This window comes from Myotis nattereri (assembly GCF_964212035.1).
Source record: "Myotis nattereri genome assembly, chromosome: 3".
Taxonomy (NCBI): Eukaryota; Metazoa; Chordata; class Mammalia; order Chiroptera; family Vespertilionidae; genus Myotis; species Myotis nattereri.
This window is the reverse complement of record NC_138077.1, coordinates 81,308,793-81,322,649: the sequence shown is the minus strand read 5'-3', so window position 1 is coordinate 81,322,649 and position 13,857 is coordinate 81,308,793. Positions and strand designations below refer to the sequence as shown.

At 51.4% G+C, this 13,857-nt stretch overlaps 1 protein-coding gene across 2 annotated transcripts in view; it reads left to right on the top strand.

The window, feature by feature from the left end:
* The first annotated feature begins 8,682 nt into the window (after positions 1 to 8,682).
* ZBTB11 (zinc finger and BTB domain containing 11) overlaps positions 8,683 to 13,857 on the top strand; it is a 34,939-nt gene continuing 29,764 nt past the window's right edge. Inside the window, exons 1-2 of one of the 2 annotated variants that reach the window (XM_081086734.1) lie at positions 8,683 to 9,334; positions 9,413 to 10,746. In XM_081086734.1, coding sequence (XP_080942860.1) covers positions 10,083 to 10,746 — 664 coding nt within the window. In that variant the 5' untranslated portion in view covers positions 8,683 to 9,334; positions 9,413 to 10,082. Of the gene's footprint in view, positions 10,747 to 13,857 lie in introns of both variants that reach the window. The other variant, XM_081086733.1, reaches the window with a different exon arrangement.

Genomic DNA, 13,857 nt, shown 5'->3' with positions numbered 1-13,857 from the left:
GAGCCAGGGAAACTTTGGAACTTACGACAACTCACCAAATGAGATATATGTGGCTTTGAAGCCACAGAATGCCCCACTATCTGAGTCGTAATCGTTCTCACTGCGGCCCCAGATGGAGCTTTGGCCTGTGGTTATGTGCCCTGTGGGTTCTGCTACACCTGCTGGTCCCTTAGCCTCTGGAGAGTGCAGTGATGGGGTACAGTGACTGCCATCCTGCACTGTACAGCACCCATTTGGGGATACTTTTTTGGTATCCCAACACATTTGGTTATTTAAAACTCATATACAATGAAGCTCACACTACCTCCACTCTAGAATGTGACCCGAGGTCCACCTCAGCTACCCTCCTGTACAGTCCTGGGTGGGGTATGCGTGTGGATGTCAGCCCTGTCCACTTTGGCATGTTGCCTATAAGGCAAAATCTTCCAGGAGCCCTGGTACCACACCATAAAAACCCCAGAGCACGAACCTTGGCCTGCCGCCTGCCCACACCACTGCTGTGCCTGCTGTAACGCCCCACCTCCTTCTCCAGCCTAGAGGTGAGCCCGGGACTGGGTCTCCTCCAGAACTTATTCCCAGCCACCACCCCTCCCGCCATCTGGTGCCAGATTCAGAGCAGCCTGGTTCTGTTCTGAGGCATGGCATCGTTTGCTCCCTCTGGACCAAACTTCCTAGAGTAAAAAGACTCCCAAGTGACAGGATATCAGGCTGAAGTTGATTGCAGGGCAAAGGTCTCCAGGCCATGTGCCCACCAGCACCTGGGCACAGTGAGTCATCCAAGGGGCCATGCTGTGAATATCCCCAAGCACTGGCCAGGCCTCAGCACCCAGCCACCAACCGCTGACGGTTTAGAACAGGGGTGGGCAAACTTTTTGACTCAAGGGCCACAATGGGTTCTTAAACTGGACCGGAGGGCCTGAACAAAAGCATGGATGGAGTGTCTGTGTGAACTAATATACATTCAAAGTAAACATCATTACATAAAAGGGTACGGTCTTTTTTTTCAATAGTTTTATTCATTTCAAAAGGGCCGGATGCGGCGGGCCGTAGTTTGCCCACGGCTGGTTTAGAACCTGCCTGAGGTATTTCTCTCCATCAGGCAGCAGTCTCTTCCACCTCACTTGATGGCCACAGGCAGTTGATTGGGGGAACAGAGGGACACCTTGGGGTTGGACACCGGTGTGCATGTGGGTGGGGTTCTGGCTGTAGGTGAGCCGGGTTGGCAGCTGTCCTTTGTTTCTTAGAGGGGGAGTGCCAGAACCGGAGGTCTGCTGGGCACAAGGTTGCCGGTGGCTCTCCTTGGGGGCCTGAGGTTTACCTCTGCTGAGCGAGGTGTCCAGTTTGGAAATCTAGGAATTGGCTCCTGAAGATGGACCGGCATAAACGGCTTTTGAGGGTAGGCGGGGACTGCCCCTTGCCAGGTGTGCAGTCAGGTGCAGGAAGCTGGGATGGAGGGTGAGCAGGCAGGTGGGGCTGCCCGGGCTCTGAATGGGGGTCAGCTGTTGCTGTTTCCTGACACCGGGGTCCAGGACAGACCCTGGCTTTAGGGTCTGCAGGTGGATGGGGTTTATGGGCTTCTGATTAGTGGTCTCAGACTACCCTAGGTGGAGTGGACAGCTTAGATGGAGGTGGGTGGTGTCCCAGGCACTCTCTGTTGGAGGTTGCCCTGTCAGGAGACCAAAGCATAGATCTTGGAGTTTGGTTCCCTAGGTGAAGGGGCATTCATGGGACTCTTGGTGCCTTTGGGTGCTAGTTCTTTGCTCAGTGGGGTGTCCTCGGTGGAGAATTTTGGTGGAGGACCTGTTGTGGGAAGCACATGGATATCTAATTGTGGGAAGGAGCTTGTCCATTGCTCTACCTTAATGTGGAGAGGGGTGGCCCATAGATGCTTGTTGACCACTGCGTGACTACGGGACGCCCTGAAAATATCGGGGACTACCTCGTCTTGGGTCCTGGCTGACTCCTTCAAGGCCAGCAGCCCCCTCTTAGCTTTTGGAACTAACACTGGTCTCTCCCTGTCCTCTCCCTCCCACTCCCCTTCTCGATGGGGGACGGTGGCCAGACAGCCTGGGAAGTGGACCCTCCTGCAGCCACACCTGGTCACCTATCAGGGACCGCCCCCCCCGCCACGCCCCCCCCCGCCCCCCCACATTTCCCAGCCCAGGCGGGAAAAGCCCCTCCGTCTTCTCTGGGTCTCCGTGCTGGTGTCTGGCTCTTCCTCACTGCCTGCCCTGGAAGCTCCTCCTAAGGGTTTCCCGTTCAGGGTACTACACCTGGGGGGCGAGGGGGGGCAGCCCCGCGAGTGCGGGTACGAGTGCAGGTGCGTGTGTGCCTGTAGCGCAGGTGTGGTGCGGCGGTTGCGTGGGCGGAGGCGTATGTGCAGTGGCGGCGCAGCCGGTGTGTGGGCCGAGCTTTCTTGCCTGGGCGGGCGGGAAGGTGGGCCCGGCGGGTGAGTCCGCTTTTGCAGGCTAATTCCTGTGCGCGCAGCTGGCGGCGGGCGGGGCGGGTGCGGGCGGTGGCTGAGCGGGTAGGTGCGCGGCTGCAGATGCACCGCTAGCGGTGCGCGGGCCGCAAACTAACGCCCTAAGGGCACACCCAGTGTTGCCCGCCCCCAGAGGCTGCGAAGTCCCCACGAGGCAGGAGCGAAGTGGGGGAACCCTCCGATAATTCCCGGCCCGCTGGGCCTGGCAGCCCCTGGGCGGGGGGAGGGGAGAAGGAAGGTGCAAGAGGGCCGCGGGCTCCGCGGATCAGAGAGGTCTGGGGAAGGGCTAGAGGTGGGAGCTGAAAGGAGGGGGAGGCTCTGGTCCTTCAGCACCAGACCCTTCCCATGGCTTGCAGGCCAGTTCCTCTCTTCCCTGCTCCCATCTTCTTGCTTTTGCTAACCACCTTTTGGGTCTTCTTCCCAGCTGCTTGACTAAAGTTAATGGTGCTTTTTATTTTTTGTTAATCCTCAACCAAGGATATTTTTCCATTGATTTTTGGAGAGAGTGGAAGGGAGGGGAAGAGATAGAGCGAAACCTCCATGCACATCAGTTGGTTGCCTCCTGTATGTGTCTTGACCAGGGCGGGGGATCTAGCCTGGAACCGAGGTACCTGCCCTTGATTGGAATCGAACCTGGGACCCTTCATTCCAAGGAAAGTGGAGGGGTGGGCAGGATTCACTACTTCCCCGAACAGTGCCCTAATATGGGTTTATGAAAACAATCACCAAAATCTGAAAACCTTTTATGTGCCGAGAGCTGAAAACAAGTATGTGGTCTCACTTTATTATTTTTTATTTTGTTTCTTTTATGGTTGCCGAAGGAGGAACGCACGAGGCCAAAGGTGTAAGGGATTATACATTTACTAGGTCATCTGTATACCAGATGGGCTGAGTCCCAAAATGGTGCCAGCTCCCAGGGACAGGGAGTTAGAGATTTTAAAGGACTCTAGGCCAGCTTTTTCTGGGCGGAGATTCTCTGGGTGGGTCGGGATTCTGGGAAAAGTCTGGAGGGGAGAGATAATGGTCTTAGCCAGTAAGATGTGGTGTAAGTGAAAGGGAATGTCCATTGTGAAGTGGCCTAAAGGTCAGTTCCCAGGGGATGGGGCATCGATTCAATTATTTGATCAGATCTAACAGTTGTTTTTTTTTGTTTGTTTTGTGTTTTTTTTTAATATATTTTATTGATTTTTTTACAGAGAGGAAGGGAGAGAGATAGAGAGTTAGAAATATCGATGAGAGAGAAACATCGACCAGCCGCCTCCCGCACATCTCCCACTGGGGATGTGCCCGCAACCCAGGCACATGCCCCCGACCGGAATCGAACCCGGGACCCTTCAGTCCGCAGGCCGAAGCTCTATCCACTGAGCCAAACCGGTTTCGGCAGATCTAACAGTTTTTTAAAAAATATATTTTATTGATGTTTTACTGAGAGGAATAGAGTTAGAAACATCGATCAGCTGCCTCCTGCACACCTCCTACTAGGGATGTGTCCACAACCAAGGTACATGCCCTTGACCGGAATCGAACCTGGGACCTTTCAGTCCGCAGGCTGACGCTCTATCCACTGAGCCAAACCGGCTAGGGCAACAGTTTCTTTTTCACGTGTTCTCACTTTAAATTCCCATTGTCAGTTTAAGAAACAGGCACAAAGGGGCTGCTCTGTTCTGGCTGTCGGAGGGGGATCCGGAGCACAGTGTGCTCTTAGGCATGAGGGGGAAATGCTCCTTTCCCTCTCGGTGGAAACTGTCAGTGTGGTGAGCCAGCGTGTCCTGTGGAGTGTAGATGGGGACATGCCACCGGGTGGTGCTTAGTGTCAGCTCTCTGTAGTTCACCACCACTTTCTCACAGCCTTGGAGGCCCCTGCCCACCTCACAGCACTGTTCCGAGGGTCAAATTAGACCGTGGCCCCGTGGAGACCCAACCAGCTGGAGAGTGCAATGATTTGTACAGCACACCCACGCGGGCACACTTCTATGCATTCTAACACCATTATTTATTTAAAAGTCCTCTACATCATGAAGCCCACATCTACCCCAGGAGGTGACTCATATTCCACCCAACTCCCTTCTAGTCTGTCCCAGGGTGGCTGTGCATGGGGACATCACCACAGCCCACTTTGGCATGTTGCCTGCAAGGAAAAAGCTCCCAAGAGCCCCTGCACCTCATCATAGAAGCTCTCCAGAGCAGGGACCTTGGCCTGCCACCCACACCACTGCTGGGCCTGTTATAATGCCCCCACCTCCAGCTTCAGGGCCTGGAAGTCAGCCAGAGACGCCTCTGTGCTCAGGGCCTGGGCCTCCTCCAGATCTTGCTCCCAGTTCCCCACCTCAATTAGTGGAGATATTTAGGGAGGCCCAATCCATTCCTAAGGCACCATTCAATGAGAACTCCCCAGATGAAAATAGTCCCCCAAGTGACATGCCACCAGGTTACCCACCAGGCTGACATTGGTCCCAGCTGGGCCTACCAGCACCTTAGGACAATGAGTCATCCAAGGAAACTTGCTGTGAATGGCTCCAAACACAAACCCGGTCTCAGCACCTGGCCCCAACCACTGATGTTCAGGAGCCCACCTCTGACAAAGACACAATCGCTACCTTCATACACAGCTCTTAACCTTCCCCCTAACCTGGAAGATAAATTTCTGCCAGGACATCTGATTTTTTATGTTAGCTCTTTTGAGTTTAGGCTGTTCTTCCTGTCCTGTTTCCTGGTCTTTGATCATTATGAGTTTTAGAGAGGGGGAGGCCTATGGGATTAGTTCTTCCCTCTCTGGCCGATGGGGTACCACCTAGGAACTAGGGACATAGCCAGGACCAAGGCAGCCAGGAGAAGATGGGAGGTATGTGAGTCTTCCCTATACTCCCTGCACCATGTGGGCTGAAGATTCTCAAGGACACTTTGATAATGCGGTGAATGAGGACTGGTATGAGGTGTTTCCTTTCTACCAGGTAGCAGCCACAGGCAGTTGAAGAGTTGGGGAGGTTGAGGAACAAAACAACTCGGGGTTGATTGGACACTTTATGTGCATGTGGGTAGGGCCTGGCAGATGGGGAGCAGGGTTTAGCAGCTGTCCTTTGCTGCGTGGAGGGTCAGCTGTAGTGCCAGGGCAAGGGCTCTACATGTGGATTGGCTGTTGCTATTTTCTGACAAGGGAGTCCATGACAGAGACCCCGGCTTTAGGACCTGCAGGTGGATAGCAATCTGTGGCTTCTGATTGGTGGCCCCAGGCTACCCTTGGCTGAATGGAGGCTTGACTGCAAATAGCTTAGATGGTGCCCCAGACACTCTATTTGGGAAACTGTATAACCTAGGTTGTCTTGTTTTCAGATTTCAGGAGTCTACAAATAAAATGCTTTGTACTTTATCTTATTTTTTAAATATTTTTACTGATTTCGGAGAGGGCGAGAGATAGAAATATTAATGATGACAATCACTGATCGGTTGCCTCCTGCACGCCCCCTACAGGGGATCCAGCTCGAAACCTGGGCATGTGCCCTTGACTGGAATCGAACCTGGGACCCTTCAGTCCACAGGCTCTCGCTCTATCCACCGAGCCAAACCAGCCAGGGCAAATGCTTTGTATTTTAAATGGCCCATAAAATAGATCCTGAAGTTATTTGAACATACTTTCCCCAATCATAACCTGTAACTTGAGCATTCAGGCAAATATCAAGTCTTCTTTCTAGTTTCACAGAACTGGCTACTTTTTTTCCCCTTTAGATTAAATAAGCATTATTTGACATATAATATTGTGTGAGTTTAAGGTGAACAGATATTGATTTGACCCACTTATATGACGGTATGACTGCCACTGTAGTGTAGTGAACACTTCTGACAATAGGTGTTTGGCTGAAGCTCAGGAGGCCAGCCTGGGCTCCAGGAACTCTGCAGAGTTGGCTGGGGACAGGCGATCCACAGCATATGATGGGAAATGACACAGCTTCCAGAAAGGTTAGGCATAGAGGAGAGAATAACCCTGCGGGCAGATGGAAGACGTGGGACCAAGTGAAGGACAGGAGCAGGTTGAGGCATTGCTTCCAGAAAGTCCATTGAGAAGCAGGGCTGCAGTATGCATGGATGGCCTGGGGTCTCCGAGAAGGCAGGGTAACTCCGGATGTGGGAGAGGCATTTCTTACCATGAGGGGATCTGGGCTTCTCCCATCCGTGCCCTCAGCTTGACCCTGGGGTCCATAGTTGACATTTGGCATTGGTTAAAAGTGAATAAATATCATACATTTGTTGCACAAATACTGATATACTACCTTAAAACATCCCCTATTCTGTGGATACGACCAAAAGAGGTAGTTAAACCCATAATAACGTATCTTCAAGAGGTCAAAATGAGGGTTTAATTTCTTGGGGAATAAAAATCACGAGATTAAGCATGAGCAGCAGAGATGTAAGTGAACATGGGATCTTGCTGGTTCATGCCACCTCCATCCCAGGAGGTGATCCACATTCCACCCCAACTCCCCTTCTGTGCCATCCTGGGGTAGGTGTGCATCACCCCTGCTCATTTAGGCTTGTTGCCCGCAAGGAAAAAGCTTCCAGGAGCCCCTGTACCTGCCCATTCAAGTTCTCCAGTGCATTGCCCAGCCAGCGTGGCTCAGTGGTTAAGCATCAACCTATAAACCAGGAGGTCACGGTTTAATTCCCAGTCAGGGCACATCCCCAGTGTGGAGTGTGCAGGAGGCAGCCAATCAATGATTCTCTCTCATCATTGATGTTTCTATCTCTCTCTCCTTTTCCCTTCCTCTCTGAAATCAATAATATACTTAAAAAGAAAAAAAAAAAGTTCTCCAGAGCATGGATCTCAGCCTGCTGTCTACACCACTGCTGGCCTGCTGTTGTCTCCATCTCCCACTCCAGGGCGTAGTGCTTGTCCTTAGCCTGGAGGAGCTCAGCCAGGGACCCCTGTGCTCAGGGCCTGGGCCTCCTCTGGATCTTGCTCCCAGACCCCTGCCTCATTTAGTGGTATGTCCAGGGAGGCCTGGTTCTTATCAAAGGCCCCACCAAATCGTAGAACTCCCCAGATGAAAAGGGCCCCCCAACCGGTGAGATGATGCTCCAACCAAATGAGCGACACTGGCCAGGACTAGTCAGGGGTTTCCATGGTGATACCACAGGCTCCCTGGATCCTAAAGTTTCAGCTGCTCCCTTTGCTGCCACCATGTGATGGCCAGTTCCGAGGACTCAACCTCAGGGAAAAAGAGATCTGACTGCAGGGTAGACAGACTTGTCCTAGGGCAGTGATGGCGAACCTTTCGAGCTCGGCGTGTCAGCATTTTGAAAAACCCTAACATAACTCTGGTGCCGTGTCACATATAGAAATTTTTTGATATTTGCAACCATAGTAAAACAAAGATTTATATTTTTGATATTTATTTTATATATTTAAATGCCATTTAACAAAGAAAAATCAACCAAAAAAATGAGTTCACGTGTCACCTGACACGCATGTCATAGGTTCGCCATCACTGTCTAGGGCAAGGACAGAGGAGGGGAGACTCCAGGAAGAGGAAGGGTCATCACACCCAAGGTCCAGGGCAAAGGGAGTGGGCTGCCCATCTGAGAAGATGGAAATGCTGTATCTAGACAGCACCCCATCACCCCTCTTAGGCAGCTATCTGCCTCCCCATCACTGTGGTCAATTTCAGTCCCACTTGCTGCTGGCACCACTACATCCCTGTTCTCATAGGACAGCACGTTCAGCTTTTGTCAGGAAGACAACTGGACCACCTGTAAAACATTTTACTAAAACATGTCTCTGTATTGACCCAAACGCAGGAGAATCCAAGTATTAGTGCGCCCTCGGTGCTTTCACAGATTGTGTTTTAGCAGAGTCTGAATTGGGTGTAGGGGGATTTCTTCCTATTTAAAAAAATATATTTTTATTGATTTCAGAGAAGAATGGCGAGGGAGAGATAGAAACATCAATGATGAGAGAGAACCATTGACTGGCTGCCTCCTACACATCCCACATTGGGGATTGAGCCCACAACCCGGGCAGGAGTCCTGCCCAGGAATCAAACCTTTTGGTTCCCAGGTGAACACTCAACTACTGAGCCACACTGGCTGGGCAAGGGGATTTCTTTAACTTAGTTTTTCTTTGCCATTCCACAATTTGTTTACTTGCAATTTTATGTTAATAGACTTACTTTTTATATTAAATTCATCTTTTTATTGATTTTTTTTTTGTAGAAGGAGGAGCAGAGAGAGGAAAACATCAATATGAGAGACATTGATTGGCTGCCTCCCAAACTTGCCCCAACCCAGGGATTCAACCTGCAATCTGGGTTTTTGCCGACTGGGAATCGAACCCACAACGTTTTGGTGAACAGGCTGATGCTCCGAGTCACCTGGCGAGGGCCAAATTGATCTTTAAAGGGCATGGACTTCAGTAGAAGAGTGGTGATGCTGAGCTGAGCACATACACAGCTTTTGGAGGATGGATTTGGACATCTACCCATGGGGGAAGGGTGTATCTCCACCTTCTAATTCCTCCTTCCTTCTCCAGCTGTAGTCTGTGGACTGAATGAATGACCCTGGGTAATTCCCAGCCTTCTTAGCTGTCTTTCCTCTGGGCCAGGGAACTCCCATACCTAGAGCCACAATCTTTCAAGAATGCGGCCTCAGGTTTCTGGGTCATCTGGAAACCTCTCAACCCCCACCCCAAATACTTGGAGACTGGGCGCATCCTGTTTTGTGAGCCTACTGGCCCCCACCTGTCAGGCTCCTGGCTGCCAGAGGAAGGTGTTGCTCTGGGGTTTCAGGACCCAGACAAGCACTGCCAGGACCCGCCCAGCAGCCTAGCAATGTGCTGGCCTGTGGCTCTGGTCTGCACTGCAGGTCCAGCCTAGGGCCAGGTCAGCAGGCCCAGGGCCCTGGACTACCAGCTAAAAATGTGAAACTGGACCTGCCCTGCAGAATGGGAAACACAATTTAAGTTTGCTTGGGGGGGTGGGGGGCGGAATGGAGAATTCCCCCTCTAAGCATATGTAAAAATATGCAAATGAGGTTAAGAAAAGAGCGTTAGCCATCCTCCACACTCCTTGCCAACAATATTACCTTCGTTTGTAGAAAACAGTCTCTATATAATCAGGCCATTCCTGAAAAATCCTGACTATTCCATGGGTAGTTTGAAGCTAGTGGTTGAAGTTTAGTCATAAATTCTAACTCTTATCAGTAAATCGACTTTGAGTTTTATAACACTTAACTGAAAGCCACATTTCCGTGCGAATGGGGTCTCTTCGGTTTTATATTCATAGGCTAGCATCTCAACCGAAGACTTAAAATCTGATGCTTTTACGTCCTCAGGTGTCTCGGACGGTGGGGGCGGGGGGAGGGGAACAGACCCCTTTACACCTTAGGCAGGCGACCTCTGTGAAAGGGTCGTTCGACCCACAAAGGGGTCGCGACCCACAGGTTGAGAATGGCTGCCTTAGGGCATCTCGGATGGAATAACAATTGCCCATCGGATCCCACACATGCTCAGAGCATGGGAAAGAAGGGGGAAGTTAAAAGGGAAACTGCCAGGACTTAAGATGTCGGGCCTAAGCCAGCTCCCTCTCCCGGGGAGGGCCTACCCGCTTCCAAAATGTCCTCCCGCGGCCCTGACGTCACTCGACGGGCTTCACCCAGCCAGCAAGCCGCTGGGCTCCAATCAGGGCGCGTTCCCTCGCCCACTGCCCTGGGTTCACGTCACTTCCGGTGGTGCAGCAGCCATTTTCTCAGTCGCCAGCGGATCCCGCGCGCTGGAGAAGTGCAGTTCCCCCTAGTTACCAACTCGTTAGTTCTCCCTCCGCGCTGCGGGCGCGGTCGACGAGCACTCACCACAGGCACGGCCGTTCCTCCCGGCAGCGTCTGCGCAGCCGTAACATCCGCCCGGAGCCAGAGCCGCTGTCGTCCTCCCTCGCCGCTGACAGGCGCCCTCGGGGAGCCCGGGTCAGCGATGTCAAGCGAGGAAAGCTACCGGGCCATCCTGCGCTACCTGACGAACGAGTGCGAGCCGTACGCGCCGGGCACCGAGGGCAATGTCAAGCGCAAAATCCGCAAGGCGGCCGCCTGCTACGTGGTGCGCGACGGGACCCTGTACTACCAGCGGCGGCAGCGGCACCGCAAGACCTTCGCGGAGTTGGAGGTGGTGCTGCAGCCCGAGCGGCGCTGGGGGCTCATCGAGGCGGCGCACCTGGGCCCGGGCGGCACTCACCACACCCAGCACCAGACCTGGCACGACTTGTCCAAGACGTACTGGTGGCGAGGTAGGCTCGCGCCCGCGGCGGGAGGGCGGGCTGGCGGCTGGAGTCCAATCAGGGCCGGATGACTGAGGCGGGCCTGGGCCTGTGTGCAGAACTGCGCGTCGGAGGGTCCCTCACCCCGCTTTTCGAACGCCCCCCGCCGGCTCAGCTGATGCTCGGCGGCGGCGCGGCTGCCAGGCGGAGCCGTGAGGGTGAGGGACGGGAAAGGCGCCGCACTTCCCACAGGAAGGAGGCCTGGGAAGCAGGGGGCGGGCCCTGGCCCGGGGTGGGGCGAGGGGCTTCCTCGGGGCGGGCGGGGGTGGGGCTCGCGAGCGGGGCGGGGCGGGGCCGGCCGCCTTCCCTCGGGGCAGGTTCTGGCGCCGGGCGGCGGTTAGCGAGGCTGCGCGCTGTGCCTTTAAGAGGCCGGGTGGTGCGGACGGTGTGCGGGAGAGGGTCCGCCCGAAGCCCGGCTCCGTTTCCGGTGTGTCCCCCTCGGGTTTGAGCAGCGGGCCTGACGTCCTCGGGACCCGCTTACTCGTAGTCCTCAAGCCGTGGCTCTGCGGTGTAGATGAGGAGGAATGCGGCCACGTGCGGAAGTGATGTGTTTGGAGCAACTGCAAACAGTCATCTGGAGCTTCGTTTTTAGGGCAAGAATTCAATGTCAAGAACAGCGGGCTCTCCCAGTGTGAATGTTTTTTATGTTCTTCCCTTTAATACCAGTGGAAAGCACTGTGTATACCTTGAAAAAATGCGGTTGCTGTGATTGTTACAGTCAGAAGTATAATTCTAAATTTTTTTGGCTCCTTGGAACCAGTGTCGGGCGGAGGCGTGAGCCCGTGGAGTCTGTGAACAGGCGGGGATGGTCCTCGATCCCCACACTGCCGGGGGGGGCGCTGTGGAGCAGCTGGCGGGAGCCGATGGCTCGGCTCTGTCGGTGGGTCCGCAGAGCAGTGGTTCCCCACCGGGACCTGCTGCCTCCCAGGCCTGTGTCTGGAGACAGTCGTGGTGGTGTAACCGGGGTGTACTGGCACCTGGTTGAGTAGAGGTCGGGGCTGCTAGGCCCTCTGCAGTGCACAGGACAGGACCCCCCGCCCCCCGCCCAAGAACCATCTGGCCCCAATGTCAACACCGCAGAGGTTGAGAAACCCTGCTCTGGACTAAGAAACTGTTCCTCCAGTTGTCTTATTAGAGGACTACCCGCTAAGGTCATTCATTTTACTTTGTTCGGAGTCTTTACTAAGTAAAGAACGCTTTGATGGTAATTTGGTGTTTTATGTGGACTATTTTTCTTGGTACCAGAGAGGTTGACCAGTGAGCGTAATTTAACAAACGCTTGTGTAGTAGTTACTGTGTTGTCGGACACTGTCCAAAGTGCTTATAAATAGTAACATTTAAACACAGGCACCCAGAGGTTTGGGGACTTGGCCGTCACGAAGCTAGTAAGAGGATTCAGATTTTTCTGCATAAGTAATTTCAGCCCTTTGCAGTAATTCCCACTCTTAAATAGTAAATTAACTATGTTTACACAGTGATGGTTCTTGAATGGTTAACTTGAGTCAGATCCTTTCAGCTTATCAACCCTGGATCTGGAAAGTTAGGTTTAAAATGATCCCATCAAGCCCCAGCCGGGTTTGCTCAGTGGACAGAGCCTTGTTGGGCTGAACGGTCGCGGTTTCAGGCTCCTCCCCGGCTTGGGCCCTGGTTAGGGCTTGTGCAGGAGGCATAATGTGTTTCTCTCACATTGATATTTCTGTCTGTCTTTCCCTCTCTCTTCCACTCTCTCTAAAAATGAATGGGAAAATATCTTCAGGTGAAAATAAAATAAAATACAGGAATTTAAAAAAAATAAATAAAATAAAATGATCCCATCAAAACACTAACACAAGTTAAAGGACTTGTAAAACATAATAGGGTGCTTTTGGAGAGAGTTGATTTACTATCATACATTAATACCATTTTCCCCCTGCAGCATTTATTATTTTTCATCCTTGTTCAAATGCTTTTATGTAGTTTCTCAAATGCCATTTGAACTCAACTAGTGAATAGTCAAACCTGTGCTGTATGCAGAATGTACTAAATTGTGTAGAATCATAAAATGTTTAGAAATACAATCAAAATTAATTAGAAAAACTGCCTCTTTATTTTGGACATGGAAATTTCCATAGCAGCACTTTTTTAAATATGTTGTTACTGATTTCACAGATGAAGGGAGAGGGAGATAGAAACATCAATGAGAGAAAATCAGTGATCGGCTGCCTCCTGCTTGCCCCATAATGGGAATCAAGCCGGAAACCTGGGTAAGTGCCCTGACCCAGAATCAAACCCGAACCATGATGTCCTGGTTCATGGATGGACGCTCAACCACTGAGCCATGCCAACTGGGTATAGCAGCACTTCTTATTCTCTACGTATGTTTTTTACTTAGAAATGTATAGGATGTCCCCAAAAATGTACATATACGCTTTGAATAATTATAAAGGTAGTGTTTATTAAACTATATTTTCAAAATTGAGCTATCAGCTGTTAAAGTGTGTATACATTTTTTTGGGACACTTTGTATATCTTCTCTTACATCTTCTCCCATTCACATACCCATTTACTTTTTCTTATTTAGTAAAATATGAATAAATAAAATGTACCATTTTAGCCATTTTTAAGTGTGCAGTTCAGTGACATTAATTCAAATTGTTATGTAATCACAACTATTCATCTTCAGAAATTTTTCATCATCCCAACCCATTTACTCTCATTTGTTTTACATAGAGAATGAATATCTTTTTTTTACAGAGATAATGAACACCTTTTTCATTTCTTTTCTTTTTTTTTTTTTTAAATATATTTTATTGATTTTTTACAGAGAGGAAGGGAGAGAGATAGAGAGTTAGAAACATCGATGAGAGAGAAACATCGATTAGCTGCTTCCTGCACATCTACTGGGGATATGCCCGCAACCCAGGTACATGCCCTTGACCGGAATCGAACCTGGGACCTTTCAGTCCGCAGGCCGACGCTCTATCCACTGAGCCAAACCGGTTTCGGCTCATTTCTTTTTTTAAAATATATTTTTATTGATTTCAGAGAGGAAGGGAGAGGGAGAGAGAGATAGAAACATCAATGATGAGAGCAAATCATTGA